The sequence below is a fragment of the Erinaceus europaeus genome, chromosome 16 (genome assembly GCF_950295315.1).
Source record: "Erinaceus europaeus chromosome 16, mEriEur2.1, whole genome shotgun sequence".
In the NCBI taxonomy this organism is placed as follows: Eukaryota; Metazoa; Chordata; class Mammalia; order Eulipotyphla; family Erinaceidae; genus Erinaceus; species Erinaceus europaeus.
The window spans coordinates 84,174,623-84,192,997 of NC_080177.1; the positions used below are offsets into that span (position 1 = coordinate 84,174,623).

At 47.0% G+C, this 18,375-nt stretch overlaps 1 protein-coding gene across 3 annotated transcripts; it reads left to right on the top strand.

The window, feature by feature from the left end:
- The first annotated feature begins 3,698 nt into the window (after positions 1-3,698).
- On the top strand, positions 3,699-18,265 carry C16H14orf28 (chromosome 16 C14orf28 homolog). 3 transcript variants are annotated; one of them, XM_060175568.1, is made up of 7 exons: positions 3,699-3,859; positions 4,120-4,219; positions 7,190-7,714; positions 11,003-11,092; positions 13,067-13,201; positions 15,749-15,851; positions 17,806-18,265. In XM_060175568.1, the coding sequence occupies exons 3-7, from the start codon at positions 7,191-7,193 to the stop codon at positions 17,875-17,877; spliced, it is 924 nt and encodes a 307-aa protein (XP_060031551.1). In that variant the 5' UTR covers positions 3,699-3,859; positions 4,120-4,219; position 7,190; the 3' UTR covers positions 17,878-18,265. The 3 variants fall into 3 exon arrangements, with proteins under 3 accessions (XP_060031551.1, XP_060031550.1, XP_060031552.1); XM_060175567.1 differs by having other exon boundaries at positions 15,749-18,265; XM_060175569.1 differs by lacking the exons at positions 13,067-13,201; positions 15,749-15,851; positions 17,806-18,265 and adding an exon at positions 11,255-12,033.
- The last annotated feature ends 110 nt before the right edge of the window (positions 18,266-18,375 follow it).

Here is an 18,375-nt window from a genome sequence, read left to right on the forward strand (position 1 = left end):
AGTCTACTAATGTTGAGCATAATAAATTCTAAACCTCCTAATGTGTTTGCTCAACTAAATACACATATATGGATGTGTGCATTCTACACTTAGGCGACAACGTACCTGAAATAGAATTTCATATCAGAATTTTTCTTATTGGCCCAAAACTGAAAGCTACCCAAATATCTATCCAACTGGACTAAAAGCTTTCCAAAACAGAATATAGAAATGTGATAAGAAAAATCAGCATAGAACAAGATAAGTGATACTAACAGTGTTGAGAGGACATGGCTAGACACGCACAAAATAATCCTCATATCATTCTGTGTGCATAAAGTATACAATTGGCAGCATTAGTCTCTGCTGTTAGCAATCAGGATAGTGGTCACGCTTGGGGCAGAGGTCCTGCCATGAACATGAGCTGGGCAGCTAGAAGCTTTTCCTCCGGAACAGGGAGCCGCTTACATAAGTGTGCTGTTTGAGAAACATACCCACAGCTCCTCTGAAGCTCCTCTTATTCAAAAGTGAAGTCTGATTCCTTACCCTTGAATATGGCTAGTGTTGATGCCTTGCCCCTAGCAGACAAGGTATTGGAACTGAATGGCTTCTGATGACAGATTAAAAAATGACTTAGAACTCTCACCTGGTGCTGGTTCCTGGAACACTCATACTTGGCATCCAGCAACCATGCTATAAAAAAGTCTAGTAGAGGGATTCGGGCAGTAGCAGTGGGTTACGCGCAAGTGGCTCCAAGTGCAAGGGCCAGCATAAGGACACCGGTTTGAGCCCCGGCTCCCCACCTGCAGGGGAGTCGCTTCACAGGCAGTGAAGCAGGTCTGCAGGTGTCTGTCTTTCTCTCCCCCTCTCTGTCTTCCCCTCTTCTCTCCATTTCTCTCCATCCTATCCAACAACAATGACATCAATAACTACAACAATAAAAACAAGGGAAACAAAAGGGAATAAATAAAATTTTTTAATATTTTGTTTATCTTAATCAGAGTGAGAAAAAAACAACCAGTGTACTGATCTGCCTCTGGCTTAAGGAGGTGCTGGGGATTGAACCTGGCCATTCAGAGCCTCAGGCATGCAATTCCTTTTGCATAACCATTGTGCTGTCTCCCCAGTCTAAGAAAATATTCATTTAAAGAGGCTTGTTTATGAATTCATTATTGACAAATAGCCAAGAGTGGAAGTAACCTAAATGTCCACTGAAAGGAAACTGGATGGAGAAGTTATGGGGCATGTATTCACTGGAATACTGCTCTGCAGTTAAAAAGACAATATTGTGTCCTACAGGGCAAAATGAATGGGACTGGAGGTGATTATATTTAGGGAAATGAACAAAGAAGTGAGAGATTACTACAGGATAGTTTTGCTCATATGTGGAAGATAGAGATTTGAAATAAAGGAACTTTAAAAAAAAAAGCAACCAAATTATCGTTAAGACTTGGTGAGAACCATGGTGCTGATTACGGGGTTTGTTGTCAGAGTTGGGGGGAGTCACAGCTTTAATGTTGTGTGTGGTGTGGAACTGCTGAGCTGTCAAAAAACTCACGATTTGGGAGTCGGGCGGTAGCGTAATGGGTTAAGCGCACGTGGCACAAAGCACAAGGACCGGAGTCAGGATCCCGGTTCGAGCCCCGGCTCCCCACCTGCAGGGGGGTCGCTTCACAGGCGGTGAAGCAGGTCTGCAGGTGTCTGTCTTTCTCTCCCCCTCTCTGTCTTCCCCTCCTCTCTCCATTTCTCTCTGTCCCATCCAACAACGAAGACACCAATCATAACTACAACAATAAAACAAGGACAAAAAAAAAGGAATAAATAAATATAAAAAAATTGTCTCAACCTCTGTCAAAAGTGAAAAGAAAAACAAACAAAAAAACACGGCCAGCGGGAAACAAGACTCATCATGCAGGGCGAGGGTAGATACCATAATGGTTACGCGAAACCCAACTCGCAGGTTCAATTCCCCCGCACCACCATAACCAGAGATGACCAGTATTTAAAAAAAAAAAAATCATCCTGCAGGTACCAAGCCCCTGTGATGAGAACCCTGCCGGGAAACGCACACGCAGCCCTAAGACGAGGGCCTGCCCACACTGCCGCAGAAGAGGGCTCCATCTTTTCCTGCAGCGAAGGAGCAACTGTCCTGGGGAGAAGGAAAACTATCCCTGTGGCAAGTGCTGCAGATGCAGACGTCCTCAAAAGAGGGATGTGTTTGCGGAGGGGGGGAGAGAGAGAGAGAGAGAGAGAGAGGAAGCAGGAGTCTGCTGGGCAGAGCAGCGGCTGGGCCCCGAGCCTCGGCATCTGCAGCCCAGGCCACGTGCGCCCCGGATGGCCACGTGTTCCCGTGTGTGCATGTACACGCAGAGTCTAGGTGGATGGCCACGTGTTCCCGTGTGTGCATGTACACGCAGAGTCTAGGTGGATGGCCACGTGTTCCCGTGTGTGCATGTACACGCAGAGTCTAGGTGGATGGCCACGTGTTCCCGTGTGTGCATGTACACGCAGAGTCTAGGTGGATGGCCACGTGTTCCCGTGTGTGCATGTACACGCAGAGTCTAGGTGCATGGCCACGTGTTCCCGTGTGTGCATGTACACGCAGAGTCTAGGTGCATGGCCACGTGTTCCCGTGTGTGCATGTACACGCAGAGTCTAGGTGCATGGCCACGTGTTCCCGTGTGTGCATGTACACGCAGAGTCTAGGTGCATGGCCACGTGTTCCCGTGTGTGCATGTACACGCAGAGTCTAGGTGCATGGCCACGTGTTCCCGTGTGTGCATGTACACGCAGAGTCTAGGTGCATGGCCACGTGTTCCCGTGTGTGTATGTACACGCAGAGTCTAGGTGAGGGCACAGTCACCACGCCAGCAGCGCTTCTGCGTCTTCTAGCGCCAGAAGTTGGGCCCAGGCCTGGCAGCAAACTACCAAGTGCTGAGAGCAGCACCGACCTCCCAACAGCCCAGCAAGCTCGCTAACACGTAGCCGCCAAGGTGTGAACCCCGCCCACTTCCGGCTGCCCCTGGCCGCCCATCGCCCCGCCCACTTCCGGCTGCCCCTGGCGACCCATCGCCCCGCCCACTTCCTGCCCAGTCTCGCCCGCAGGACCGCCCCCTCTTCTTGCGCCGGCCTTTCCCACCCGGTCGCCCCGCCCCCTGCACGCGGCCCCGCCCCGGCCCGTCGCCCCGCCCACCTCTCGCAGTCAGTCCCGCCCACTCTACCGCCCCCTCTTCTTGCGATGGCCTTCCCCGCTCGGTCGCCCCGCCCACTTCCGGCGGCCCCGGCTCAGCCTATCAGGACAGCCCCGCCGCTCTCCGAGAGGCCCCGCCCTCCGCCCCTGCTTGGAGTTCCCATTGGTGAACGCGGGCTCTGTGACACGGCCGACGGTCGCACACGCGTGGAGCTCGCGCCAGCTCGCGCCTGCGCAGTAGCGCACTCCAGCAGGGGGGCCGGCCCCCGGGGGAGGGGGCGCAGGGGGGAGGGGGCGTAGCGGGGAGGGGCCGGAGGTGCGGCCGGGCCACCGTAATAAGCAGCTTCCGCCCCGCCACGCCCCGCCCCGCTATGACACGCCCCGCCACGCCACGCCACGCCCCTCTATGACACGCCCCGCCCCGCCCCGCTATGACACGCCACGCCACGCCACGCCACGCCACGCTATGACACGCCCCGCCACGCCACGCCACGCCCCGCCCCGCCCCGCCCCGCCCCGCCACGCCGTGCTGGCTGCGGGCTCGGTCGGCTCGGCGGGGGCGCTGCGGCGGCTGCGATGGCGGCCGTGGCGGAGCCCAGCGCTCAGGCCCGGGAGGCGGCGGCACCGGTCGGTGAGGCTCCATGAGCTCCATGACGGGGGCGGCACCGGCGGCTCTCGGTCCCCGGGGAGGTACGCCGCTCGGACCCGCGCCCGGAACTCGCGGGAGGCCGCCGGCCCGGGACCTGGCTCCCCGCCCCTGCCCCGCCCGCCGCACCCGGGGTGCTCGCTCCCTCCCCTCCTCTCCTCTCCTCTCCCCCGCCCGCCGCACCCGGGGTGCTCGCTCCCTCCCCTCTCCCCTGCCCGCCGCACCCCACCCCCGGGTTTGCGTCCAGGCTGCGGGTGCGGGTGGGTGCCGCCCTCGCTGCCCGCTCAGCCGCTTGTCCCCGCAGCATGGAGCTCAGACAGCCGTCCGCCGGGCGATGGCCCATGGCCGTAGGAGAAAGGCGGCGACCGTGTGGCCGAGGAGCACGGAGGCCTGCGCGCGTCTAGGTACCGTGTCACCAGCACCCTGTCACCAGCACCGTGTCACCAGCACCGTGTCACCAGCACCGCCTGGCCCGGAGCTGCTCAGTGCAGCCGTCTGTGTGCCCGGAGCTGCTCAGTGCAGCCGTCTGTGTGTCCGGAGCTGCTCAGTGCAGCCGTCTGTGTGTCCGGAGCTGCTCTGTGCAGCCGTCTGTGTGTCCGGAGCTGCTCTGTGCAGCCGTCTGTGTGTCCGGAGCTGCTCAGTGCAGCCGTCTGTGTGTCCGGAGCTGCTCAGTGCAGCCGTCTGTGTGTCCGGAGCTGCTCAGTGCAGCCGTCTGTGTGTCCGGAGCTGCTCAGTGCAGCCGTCTGTGTGTCCGGAGCCGCTCAGTGCAGCCGTCTGTGTGTCCGGAGCTGCTCAGTGCAGCCGTCTGTGTGTCCGGAGCCGCTCTGTGCAGCCGTCTGTGTGTCCGGAGCCGCTCAGTGCAGCCGTCTGTGTGTCCGGAGCCGCTCAGTGCAGCCGTCTGTGTGTCCGGAGCTGCTCAGTGCAGCCGTCTGTGTGTCCGGAGCCGCTCAGTGCAGCCGTCTGTGTGTCCGGAGCCGCTCTGTGCAGCCGTCTGTGTGTCCGGAGCCGCTCAGTGCAGCCGTCTGTGTGTCCGGAGCCGCTCTGTGCAGCCGTCTGTGTGTCCGGAGCCGCTCAGTGCAGCCGTCTGTGTGTCCGGAGCTGCTCTGTGCAGCCGTCTGTGTGTCCGGAGCTGCTCTGTGCAGCCGTCTGTGTGTCCGGAGCTGCTCTGTGCAGCCGTCTGTGTGTCCGGAGCTGCTCTGTGCAGCCGTCTGTGTGTCCGGAGCTGCTCTGTGCAGCCGTCTGTGTGTCCGGAGCTGCTCAGTGCAGCCGTCTGTGTGTCCGGAGCTGCTCTGTGCAGCCGTCTGTGCGTCCGTCCGCCCGAAACCCGAGATTGTGGGGCCGGGTGGGGTGGGGGGCGCACCTGCTTAAGCGCTCACATTCCAGTGTGCCGGGACCCGGGTTCGAGCCCCACACACACACACTTGCAGGGGTGTAGGGGGGGAAGCTTTGCCAGTGGTGAAGCAGGGATGCAGGGGTCTCTCTGTCTTTTCCTTGCTGTCTTCTCCATGTCTCTCTGTCTCTATCCAAAATATAAAGAAAATGTTAAAAAAATAAAATTAAAATGCAGGTTTATTATAGCTTTGGGGGGAACAAATCGTGCTAATGGTGAAACTAAAAGGCTAAAAGAAGTTGGTTTTGTTTTACGTAAGCTATAGCAATTACAGCTACTTTACAGAGGTATTGTTTGTGACTCTTCATTTGGTCACGTGCAAAAGGTAGTTTGGGGGGGAAAAAAAGACTACAGCGCCATTCCAATGTGTTGTTTTAAGAATTTGAACTCAGGAGCGGGGTGTTTTTGCAAAGAGACTTTAAAGCCTGAGGCTCCAAAGTCCCAGGTTCAGTCCTCTGTACTACCATAAGCCAGAGCTGAGCAGTGAGTGCTCTAGTAAAAAAGAAAAAAAAAATCTGAACTCAGACTTTTAGAAGCCTTACTACAAAGCTCCTTAAAATGCAACAGAAGCCACAAAGAAGATGATCTTCCTTTTTTAGAGTAAATACATGCTCAGCAGTCTCTGAAAATATGCCACAGACATGCATCAGTTCCTGTAAGGAATTGAGTTGGCTTTCCTAAATGTTCTGGTTTTCTTGCTGTCAACAAGTTACTGACTACATAAAAACATTTACTCTCTAGACTAAATATAGTATCGAATATGATACGAGTCTAACAGCATCTTGCTCAAGCTGAAATACACTGTGTGCACATACGCGTGTGTGTTTAGTGTTTAACTATCCTAGAACTGAATTTTTTTAACATGCTAATATTGCAAAGTCCATCTGAACTTGGCTCCTGACCCAAATAAGATACATAGGTTTGCAGTATTTAGTGTTGTATTCATGTTGTGCTTGGAAGGATGTGGCCCTTGATATAATGAGACACTGACGTCTGTCACTGATTTCTCTATTCCTGTTCAGGTCTTTGCCTTTTTTTTTTTTTTCCATAAAAATATACTTAGCAATAACTTTCGAAAGCCCCATAGTGTTTTTGTCTCCAGTAAGGTAAAGCAAGCTTTTCAATTCATTTTCATTATAGTCTCACTCTTTAACCTTTTTTTTTTTTTTTTTGCCTCCAGGGTTATTGCTGGAGCTGGGTGCCTGCACCATGAATCTACTGCTCCTAGAGGCCATTTTCCTCCCTTTTGTTGCCCTTTTGGTTATTATTGTTGTTGCTGATGTCATTGTTGTTGGATAGGACAGAGAGAAATGGAGAGAGGTGGGGAAGACAGAGAGGGGGAGAGAAAGACAGACACCTGCAGACCTGCTTCACCGCCTGTGAAGCGACTCCTCTGCAGGTAGGGAGCTGGGGGCTCGAACCCGGGTCCTTGAGCTTTGCGCCACATGTGCTTAACCAGCCTTTTCTTAATTTTGCTTTACATGCTTTACAAGTCACATGACACAAACATGTTTACTATAATATTGTAAGACTTTTTTTTTTTACCAGAGCACTGCTCAGCTCTGGCATATGGTGGTACAGGGGATTGAACCTGGGACTTGAGACTTTGGAGCCTCAGGCATGAGAGTCTCTGCGTAACCATTATGCTAACTACTTCTGCCCTGTCAGTGACTGTAAATTGTCAGTGACTTAATTGTCCTTATACTGGAGGAAGGGTAGGTGCCAATTTAAATAGGGAAGACTCCTGTTTATTCCTAAAACATGCAGAGAAGGGGAATTAGGACATTTATCAGGTTTACAATCCTATCTTAACAACATGGCTTCTGTTGTGAAAATATATTGGATATCTAGTTTAAATTGTTAGAAAAAATTGTTAAATGTAATCAGACTTAAAGTGAATATTTAGCTTTTCATTTATGCAAATCATATGTGCTTGGCACAGTCACAGATTCTCACGTTCTGTCTTAAACTTTTAAAAATGCAGGATGAAGACATTGTTTGAAGAGATCAAAGCATCAATTAAGAATAACTATAACCAAGACGGCTCATTTTGGAGGTCTGTTCTTCCTTGGGGAGGAGTTTTTACTATCAAAGCTGGCCGCAAAGCAGTATCCTGTACACCCCTGTATGTTGAAATACGACTGAAAAATACCTGCACTATAGATGGGTTCTTGATGTTACTGTATGTCATCCTTAATGAGAACGAGAATTTCCCCAGGGAGCTCTCTCTCCATTTGGGCAGGGAGTTTGTAGACTGTTTTCTTTATCTCATGGACACCTACAGTTTCACAACTGTGAAGCTACTTTGGATTTGGGACAAGATGGCCAAACAGCAATACAAGTCGGAAGTTCATAAGGCTTCATTGATAATCGATTTGTTTGGGAATGAACATGATAATTTCACCAAAAATCTTGAAAATCTCATGGCTACTATCCAAGAGAGTTACTGTTCCAACTGGCGATGCCCAACCCGTGTTCACGAAGACCAGCAGCGCACAATTAGCATAAAGTAAGTGACCACTTTAAAGCCGTGCTTTTAAAAGTGAACCTTAAAGTAGAAATGCTTCTGAAAAAAAATTTATGTGAAGTATAGGCCCTCTGTAAATACATATAAAGCAACCACACAAATGCAGTTCTCTAGTGGGTATGTCTAAGATCACATCTAAACATCTTGGAATTTACAAATCTGACGAACTCTTTCACGTGCAAAGTAATGAGCTGTTGTGTAGATGGTTTTGCTCTAAGTTGACTAATCTCATCTGCCTAGATAAGTATTCCTTGTGTCACTGATGTAACCTATTGAAGACACAATGATATATCAGAATATGTCCCCCCCCTTGAGTGGATCCCTGTAAGGTAGGCTAGTTCTACATTTAAAAAAAAAATTGAAATATTAAGATCCCGTTCGAGCCCCCGGCTCCCCACCTGCAGGGATGTTGCTTCACAGGCAGTGAAGCAGGTCTGCAGGTGTCTGTCTTTCTCTCCCCCTCTCTGTCTTCCCCTCCTCTCTCCATTTTCTCTCTGTCCTATCCAACAACAACAACAACAATAATAACTACAACAGTAAAACAAGGGCAACAAAAAAGGGAATAAATAAATAAATATAAAAAAAAATTTTAAGTACTTCTTCAGTTCATTATCAGGATAAAATTATGAATGGAAATCTTCCAACTGTGATCTTAACCCCAGCAGAGAGGAGCTCTCACCACTGACTTAAACTTCAGTGGCCTGCTAAGTGTTCTGGATTTCAGAGGAAAGGCAGGCATACTCACTGGTAAATAACAAGAAGGCCAAACTGGCAAGTCCGCAAGGAATGTTGGGAAGCATTAGAGCACCCCAGGGACATGGACTATATAACAGGGAAGAATAAGCGAGACAGAAACAGCTCAAAAACATGGCTGTCGGAAAGTGTATTTGGACCGGTGGTCTATAAAAATTGCAATAGATTGTTCCCTTTGGACAAGGCGAATCTAAGTTTACTTTTCTTTTTTTTTTCTCCTCCAGGGTTATTGCTGGGTTCGGTGCCTGCATGAATCCACCGCTCCTGGAGGCCATTTTTCCCCCTTTTTGTTGCCCTAGTTGTTGCAGCCTCGTTGCGGTTATTATTGCCATTGTTGACGTTGCTTTTGTTGTTGGATAGGACAGAGAGAAATGGAGAGAGGAGGGGAAGACAGAGAGAGAGGGGGAGAGAAAGACAGACACCTGCAGACCTGCTTTACTACCCGTGAAGCGACTCCCCTGCAGGTGGGGAGCCGGGGGCTCGAACCGGGATCCTTACGCCGGTCCTTGTGCTTTGTGCCACCTGCGCTTAACCCACTGCGCCACCGCCCGACTCCCCTAAGTTTACTTTTCTATTTGTTTATTTTTATGCAGCACGAGGGAGTGAATCCAGGGCCTCGTGTACGTGTACGGGCAGTATTGCTGAGCAGTCTCCCTAGCCCAGTTTCTTACTTACTCTCTTTTGGTAGAGATACAGGAGAGGGGGAGACAGAGGGAAGACGCCACAGGACACTGCCTTCCCATCCCAGACGCTCCATGTGGAGCCAGGGCTTAAACCCAGAACCTCCTGCCCCGCAAGCTGAATTCTCTCCTTTCCCCAACCCTAAATGTCACGTTTCTTTACAGCATATCTAGTCTGATAATGGGACCTCTTGCTCCTTGTGGAAAGCTTAAGATAGCTCATTCTTTTTACAGTCTGACAATGTGTTCATTTTCCTGTATCGCTGATTTTGATTTTGAAATTGCCCTATTTTTATTGAAATGGACCAGGACAGGCACCTCATCTGCTAAGGTGCCTAGGCTGACCTATGCAGCCCAGGTTCAAAGCCAGCCACCACTGCACTGGGGGAAGCTCTGGTTCTCTGTGTGTCTATCTGAAGTAGTCTGCCCGGAATGGCAAAGTGTCAGCAATAGCACAATAATAACAACAGAAGTATTAAATCCTGCTGGACTCAAGAGCGTGTCAGAAATCAGTCTTACATATAAATGTGTACATCTACGTGCATACACACAGAGAGAGACACACACATGCGCTGAACACTCCCGGCCAGCTCTTGCAGGGCGGCCCGGTGCTGTAGTGCTGCACTTGGTGTGTGAGGAGCCTGAATCTCCACCAGGTGCCTGCCTCACTGACCTCTGCTGCTTGCTTTAAAAACTAGTGTTTTAGATATGCTTATGTATTGTATCCACCTTACATTGATACTGCTTAAGCTATTGTATTAGTATTGTATTAATTCCATTAATGGTGATATTTTGTTTCTCGTCAGACTCTGTAGCTTTTTCACTGCTTATTTAAGTCTATATTGAAGGCAACCTCAAATGCATATGAAAACTCCTTTTTAAATCGTATCAGCTAAGAGCACCAATCACATACCTTAAGAATAGCTGTGCTGCCGGAGATGGGCGGTAGCGCAGCGGGTTAAGCACAGGTGGCGTCAAGCGCAAGGACCGGAGTAAGGATCCCGGTAAGGATCGCAGTTCGAGCCCCGGGCTCCCCACCTGCAGGGGAGTCGCTTCACAGGTGGTGAAGCAGGTCTGCAGGTGTCTGTCTGTCTTCCCCTCCTCTCTCCATTTCTCTCTGTCCTATCCAGCAATGACGACATCAATAACTACAACAATTTTTAAAAAAAGGGCAACAAAAGGGAAAACAAATATTTAAAAAAATTGAAAAATTTTAAAAAAAGAATAGCTGTGTTGCTAATCAGTTACTCTTCTGACTCTGGGCCCTACTTTCTTGTGCCAGGACCAGAATCCTCTCCATTGAACCGCTAAGTGTTTTGTTTTTGTTTTTGTTTTTTTAATAAGAATTATTTCACAGGATTCATTTCACAGGAAAACTTGTTTTTTGAAAACTTAGTATATTAGCATTTCTTGATTTCAACTGGTTTCTGTACTCTCTGTAAGAAGTACAAAGGTGAGAGGAGGAACCAGACCTTGCCGGGCATGAGCGCCGGGTTTGAGCCCTGGCATCACGTGGAAACACTTTGGACAGTCCTGGGGAAACTCCATGAGTGGCTGGGTCTCTCCTAACTCTGCTTTCCTCTCTAACTTTAGATAAAGAGGAAGGAAGGAAGGAAAGGAGGAAGGGAGGGAATGAAAAGTCTGGCGGGGTCACTTAGCAGTGTCACCTAAACATAAAACCCTGAGTTCCTCTGTCAGCACCACCTTAAAAAGACACAAAGATGAAAACCAGCTATACTTGATGTGCTGAGAATTGACCTGTAGCGTTTATTCGTGCTCTTAACTTATTTGTCTGTAAACTAGGCAAACGGTTGTCACATGTATTTTGCAATTGTAGTCCTCCACAGGAGATTCCACACGGAAACTTGATCCGGCTGGCCGTGGATGAGCTGTTCTGCTCTAGGAGCGAACTGTGTGAAGAACATGGGTGAGTCTGTGATAAGACACTGGAGATGAAAGTCCTATTTCTGTGGTGCGTGAAAGCAGACCTGGGTCGACAGGCCGTGGACGTTGACTCAGGAGCTCAGGATGCCTAGCGCTTTGGAATCCTACTGAGTGTCTGCTCACCACGCTACTTTGTCCTTGGCAGATGCCACCGCGCAGAATGTAACACTACCGTCACTGAATGCCAGCAAGTGCCTCCTCGCCCTAGCCGCCCATGAGGTCATAAACCTTGGTAACAGAGCCCAGCAAACTGGACCGTCGGTTAACGGGAGTTTTCCCTGCACTTCTCACACAGGAGAGGGGGTAAAATGCAGCCAGAGTGAGAATAGCACAGTGATACAAACAAGTGCAGAGGGCCAGAACATATTTATCTCAATCTCACTGTAATTTCTTAACCGATAGTATTTCATGAGTAGTAATTGATGTTTAGAAGAAGGATGGGGCCAGGTCTTGGCACACCTGGTTGAGCACATGTTACAACACCCAGGTTCGAGCCCCCGGTCCCCACCTGCAGGGGGAAGCTTTGCAAGGGGTGAAGCAGGGCTGCAGGTGTCTCTCTGTCTCTCTCCCTCTCTATCTCCCCCTTTCCTCTCGATTTCTGGCTGTCTCAATCCAATAAAGATAATAAAGTGTGGGGGGGGAAAGGATGATGTTACTAGTAGGTAGTTACCAATAAAGAAAGCGAAGAGTAAGGTAATCATACTTCAATCCAGATAGTGAATTAATGTGTTTTGTTAACAGACTGGAACGAACGTTTTTCAGATGAACTCGCCTCAGTAATGTTTGTCCAACCACAACTCTGTGTCCCTGTGTCCTGAGTTGAGCTTTTACTGTAGAGCTGTGTTGCTGTATTCTCAGCCATATGCTTCTTGCTAACTGTTACTATGCAGGAAACTTTCACCTTGGCGGCAAAATAAAGCAATCAGTAAATGTTATCCAGACTAAAGAGACTTAAGATTCACATTTTTCCTCTATTGTTACTCACCTTTGGAAATCAGTTTAGAGAAAAGAAAGCTTACCTGCAAATGGAAGCTTTTATGTGAATTTGACAGACTCCAGGCTTGTCTGAACCTAGATGGAAAATGGCTAATGTAAGGACTGGGGAGATGGCTCTACTTCAGAGCAGAGGGTTGACACGCCAGTGGCCTCAAATGACGAGGTTCAGTCGCCAGCATTACCATATACCAGAGCTGACCACTGCTCTAGTTTGGCTTGCTTTTTCTCATAAAAACTAAAAAGTGCATTTAACAAAGAAAACAAATTTATTTTAAAAATTAATAACCTTTTCTAGAGATTTAGAAGTTTTTTTGTTTGTTTTTTGCCTCCAGGGTTATCGCTGGGGCTTGGTGCCTGCACCACAAATCCACTGCTCCTGGAGGCTATCTTTCCCATTTTTGTTGCCCTTGTTGTTAATATTGTTATATTGTTGTTGGATAGGACAGAGAGAAATGGAGAGAGGAAGGGAAGACAGAAGGGGGGAGAGAAAGACAGACGCCTGCAGACCTGCTTCACCGCCTGTGAAGTGACTCCCCTGCAGGTGGGGAGCTGGGGGCTGAACCAGGATCCTACGCCGGTCCTTGGGCTTCCTTACCCTGGTCCTTGTACTTTGCACCATGTGTGCTTAACTCACTGCGCTACCGCCTGGCCCCCCTAGAAGTATTTCTATTACAGAATCTCACTGCTTAAATAGGTGTACACGGTATTAATATGGTAATGCATTGCTATATCTAAAACAGTAATTGTGCTTATTATGAAATTGCAGAACCGATAAGTGGCATATTTATCCTATTTGTAATAAAGTCCAGGGGTAGATAGCATAATAGTTATGCAAAGAGACTGTCATGCCTGAGGCTCCAAAGTTCCAGGTTCAATACCCTGCACCACCTTAAGCCAGAGCTGAGCTGTGCTCTGGTAAAAAAAATAAGTAAATAAAGTGCACAACCAATTTCAATTGTAGGTGTGGTGGGTTAAGAGAATTTTCCCAGCGAGTGTTCTGCCACGGAGCGCCCCCTTTTGTTGTCCTCAATATGCAGCACTGGAGATCGGAAGATTTAGCATATGTTCCCTATCACCTGGACTTATCTGACCACAAGTAAGTAGAGTTTTACGCTTCTTCTGTAAAACTAGCAAAACAATTATATATATATATTATATATATAATATAATTATAATAATATAATTATCTTCTGTAAAACTAGCAAAATAATTATATATATATATATAAAATCTTAATATTTACTTGTTTTGTTTTACCAGAGCACTGTTCAGCTCTGGTTTATGGTGGTGCAGGGGATTGAACCTGGGACTTTGGAGCCTCAGGCATGGGAGTCTGTTTGCATAACCATTATGCTATCTACCCCTGCCCAATATTTGTTTTTTTTTAAAAATATTTATTTATTTATTCCCTTTTGTTGCCCTTGTTATCTTATTGTTGTAGTTATTATTGTTGTTGTCGTCGTTGTTGGATAGGACAGAGAGAAATGGAGAGAGGGAGGGGAAGACAGAGAGGAGGAGAGAAAGACAGACACCTGCAGACCTGCTTCACCGCCTGTGAAGTGACTCCCCTGCAGGTGGGGAGCCGGGGTTCCAACCGGGATCCTTATGCTGGTCCTTGTGCTTTGCGCCACCTGCGCTTAACCCGCTGCGCTACCGCCCGACTCCCCCAATATTTATGTTTTAAGGAGAGAGGGAGAGTGGTCTGGGAGGTGGCACAGTGGATAAAGCATTAGACTGTCAAGCATGAAGTCCCGAGTTCAGTCCATGGCAGCAGGTGTACAGAGTGATGTCTGGCTTTCTCCATCTCTCTCTCTCTCTCTCCCCCCCTCCTGTCTTTTCCAATAATAAACAAATAAAACAAAATAGAAAAAAGGAGAGAGGGAGAGAGAACCAGAGTATCACTTTGGCTTGCTTATGGGACAGCAGGAATCAAATTCAGGAGTTTGTGTATGTAAGTCTGGGTCTTTACTGCCCAGCCTCCCAGGACACAGATTTCTATCTTGCTGTTACTCTATCGTGATTGATTTTTTTCCCTAAACACCAGAACACTGCACAGCTCTGGGTTGTTGTGGTGTGGGGGACTGAACCTAAGACTCTGGAGCCTCAGGCATGAGAAAGAGTCTCTTTGCATAACCATTATCATCTAACCCCACCCTCTATCATGAGTTTGAATACCCGTTAAGGAAAGATTGTTGAAAAAATAATAGCTATTTCTAAATGCATATTCTCAAATACTATTAGAATTTACTACAGGGAGCCAGTCACTATATGTAGTACTTATTATATGTAATAAGTACTTGCAGCTGTCAGATGCATAGAATTGAGTTCAAATCCTGTCTTAGCTTTTATACACTCTGTGACCTTGCTAGTAAGCTTACACATCAGTTTTCTCATTTATAAAACTGGTATGACAGTACGTATCTGGCATTTTTATTATGGGGATTTAATAAGATAGCACATGTAAAGTGTCTAGGATGGGGGGCAGGCGGTGGTACACCCGGTTAAGTGCACGTATTACCATGAGCAAGGACCGGGGTTCAAGTCCCCCACTCCTCACCTAGAGGCAGGACACTTCACAAGTGGTGAAGCAGGTCTATAATTATCTTTCCCCCTCTTGTCTTCCCTCTCCCCTCCTTAATTTCTATCTGGCCTAGCCAGGATTCATTGTTAGAGAAGGAAAAAAAAAAACTGTTTAGAATAGTACCAGACACAGTAAACCACATTAAATGTTGGCTTTTCTTATTTTTTAAGTCAAAGCTATCTATAATAATTTTTTTTTTTAGGATTTATTTGTTCATTTAATCCTTTTTTTTTTTTTAACTTTACTAATGATAAAGACAGGAGGGAGAGAAGCACATCTCTCTGACATGTGCAAGGCTGGGAGGCAAACTCGGGTCTCACACACTCAGGTCTGTGCCATCTCTAGCCACTGTGCCATCTCTGGGTCCAGTTGGTTAACTTACTTTAGAGAGAGAATGAGAGCGTCACTCTAGCATGTGTGATGCCAGAGATCACAGTCGAGACCTCACACATGCAGGGCTGCACTGTCTCTGAGCCACCGTCCTAGATGTTCAAGAACGTCTATAGTAGGAAGTCATCATTTACCATCAGCTGTCACTATTGTCACAGAAGAGTCCTGTGGGACCCAGGGAGACTGGTCGCATGGCAGAGCATGTGCTGTAACGTTCCAGGCCTGGGATTTGAACCCTGAACCCTGACCGCACATGGAAGCTTCATGGCGTCAGGGGAGGCTCTATGGATGGTCCAGCAGAGCTGCATGGCCTCTGCATATTCAGATAAAAGGAGCAGGAATCCGCGGGCCGTGACACCACCCCACACACGCGCCCACCTCCCTGCCCCACCTCCAAAATACCTGCATAGAAATTAGTTTTCTTTCAACTAGATGTGGTTTTGATTTTCACTCAGATCTTACAGGTTAGAAGTTACTTTGTTATTTTTTAATTCCTAAACTTTATCCATTTTCAGAATTCTTAAAACATTTTACTCCAAATTGCCAACTATAGTACTGGATTTATATAGATGGCTGTCTTTCTGAGAGACCAGAATACAATCTCAATTTTTTTATTCTTCAGTTAATATCATAAGAAAGCATTGTAATTCTGCTTTGCAACTGACCTTGCAGGTATTTGCTGGAAGGCGCCACATTGTTCAACAAAGTGGAGCATCACTACTCTGCGGCCTTCCAGATTGACGGACGTTGGATGCACTATGACGGCCTCAGAAATGTGAATTTAATTTTGTTAAATAAACCCCCAGAGTTTCTTCTCTTGTCATCATTGGTTTATATTCGAGCAGCAGAGAAATAAATATAGAATGATGTCAACCCAACCATTCTCCCTCCGGCCCATGCTCCCTCAGATGAAGGGCTTTTATTTTATATAAACTTGGTATCCAAGAAAGTCACTTAACTATATTAGTTTCAGGTGTATTTTCCTGTGTGTGGCCCCGGGCAGATGTTTTATATAGAGAATCTATGCAAAATGTTTGCATCTCATTTTTCTCTATCCTGGGTTATTTTTTTTTATATACAAGCTCATTTTAAGTTGAAATAAAACTTAAATCGTAGCCTTTGTATTTTTCTATATGTACCTCAAAGGTGTTTTGGCTTTTTTTTTTTTTTATACATAGTTCTGTGTTTTGAGTCTAGGAAAATACTCATTCGAATCCTATTTCTTCCCCCGCTTTGGATATCCAAATAAAGCCAGGGTACAAATCAGTATTTATCTAAATTTAATACTTGAAAATACACATGACTAGGTATGTGTCTGCCTCGCCTCACTGTGATGCAAAGTGTGCTCTGGATTCACTATGGCTCTGATGTGCCCCTCAGATAGTCAGCTTGATTGAGACCTGTTGATCTGCCTAGCAACGGTTCTTGAAAATAATTTGGGAATGTTTTTCTGAGTTTTTTTTTTTTTTAATTTCTTTTAATATTTATTTTCCCTTTTTGTTGCCCTTGTTGTAGTTATTATTGTTATTGATGTCTTCCTTGTTGGATGGGACAGAGAGAAACGGAGAGAGGAAGGGAAGACAGAGAGGGGGAGAGAAAGACACCTGCAGACCTGCTTCACCGCCTGTGAAGCGACTCCCCTGCAGGTGGGGAGCCGGGGGCTGGAACCTGGATCCTTAATGCCGGTTCTTGCACTTTGTGCCATGTGTGTGTTTTTTTCTTTTTAACAACAAATGACTTTAACCACTTGCAAAGTATTATAAATACGGCAGCAGATTTTAAGTTGACTCTGCTCCCTAAGTTGTTGCAAATTACACAATTGACCTGTGCAAATTTACCGCTTCATTATATGCAGTGAAATATGTATGTATTTATTTGCTTAATTATATGCAATGAAATATGTATATGTATTTATTTGCTTTATTATATGCAATGAAATACGTATGTGTATTTATTTGCTTCCAGGGCTTTTCTGGAGGCTTCAGGCCTGCATGATTCTGCTGCTCCCAATAGACTTTTCTTCCCTCTTTTGGATAGTGGGTTTAAGGAGAAAGGGAGAGACAGAGAGGAGACACCCCAGACCTGCTTCCCCACTCATCGAGGCTTCCCCTGGGCGTGGTGCTCCCCAGATGTGGCCCAGGACTCAAACCCAGGTCTAGGCTCGGCCAGCTGTGTGCTCTGTCGGGTGGACATCTCGGTCCCATGTAACGGCAATTTCCTAATAGTAAGGTATTGCAAGGTAACACAGCCGTGAAAAATACTAGACAAGTAGACTTTTTAACAATAGAAATATGCTTTAGATTTTTATCTAAGAGAAATTGGGTGCCTAAGAATATTTCTTTTCCTAGTAAGTCATATTGGCACACAGAAAAAAAAAATGTGTTTTTTGCAGTGACATTAGCTGCCTTGTAAGCATGTGTCCTTGGCCTGCAACGTAAATGACTGAGATTTTCATAGTTCTCATAGTATTGTGTCCTTTTAAGACCCTTCTTTCTTCCTACTGCAGTTCAGAGGTGAAGAAGAAAAAAATTAGGACTGTGCAGTGGGAAATTTTTTCTTTTTAATTTATCTCCATTCACTTTTGTGTTTACATCTCAGTAAATAGTTCCCCTTGGATTTTGAATTGAAGCTGAAAGCAATCTGTTTGGTGACTGGCACAAAGCACAGTTCACTGCCGTGTACCACACTGCTAACAGTTTGATTTACTGCATCACCTTCTGTTGCCACAGTGCGCGCCACCCCGTGCTAAATCACTGAAGAATGGACAGACGAACGTGAGTGAAACACTGCGTGCACTGTGAGCAGATAAGAGGAGTACTGTGTCACACAAAAGTCAATGATACTTTACCAGAAAAAGATTCACCGGGGGTTTGCTTTGATAATAGCTCTCCACATATACTTACGTCGGATTTGGTCTCAGTAAACTTTGCTGGGGAATTCTTATTGCATGAATCAAAGTATACGACAATGAAAATAGTAGCCCACACATTTACACATGAATGATATTAACAAAATTATCCCTAATGAAAAGTTGTTCTTTTAGGGAGGGTACTGCACTTGGAGTAATACTAGTAGGTAACAAAATAATGACTTACCTACCTCACAGGGATGTTGTGAGGATTAAGATGTTTGTTAAAATCTTGACTTACACTGACCATACTAATAAAAGTGACATGACTTTTCTACCTCTTTCCTGTGTAGGCAAGTGTCCCAGTTTCTCTTCCTAATAGTTTTTCAGACTGCTCTTTTTAATTATTTAGATAGCAGCTTCTATCAGTAACGGGCTTAGGGTATCACTG

Bases quoted from the DNA above. Each gene is read 5' to 3' on its own strand.
- C16H14orf28 (XM_060175567.1), top strand. From the start codon at position 7,191: ATGAAGACATTGTTTGAAGAGATCAAAGCATCAATTAAGAATAACTAT. The intron at 11,093-13,066 runs GTGAGTCTGTGA...TTTCAATTGTAG, and splicing joins GAACTGTGTGAAGAACATGG to GTGTGGTGGGTTAAGAGAAT. The intron at 13,202-15,748 runs GTAAGTAGAGTT...CTGACCTTGCAG, and splicing joins CTGGACTTATCTGACCACAA to GTATTTGCTGGAAGGCGCCA.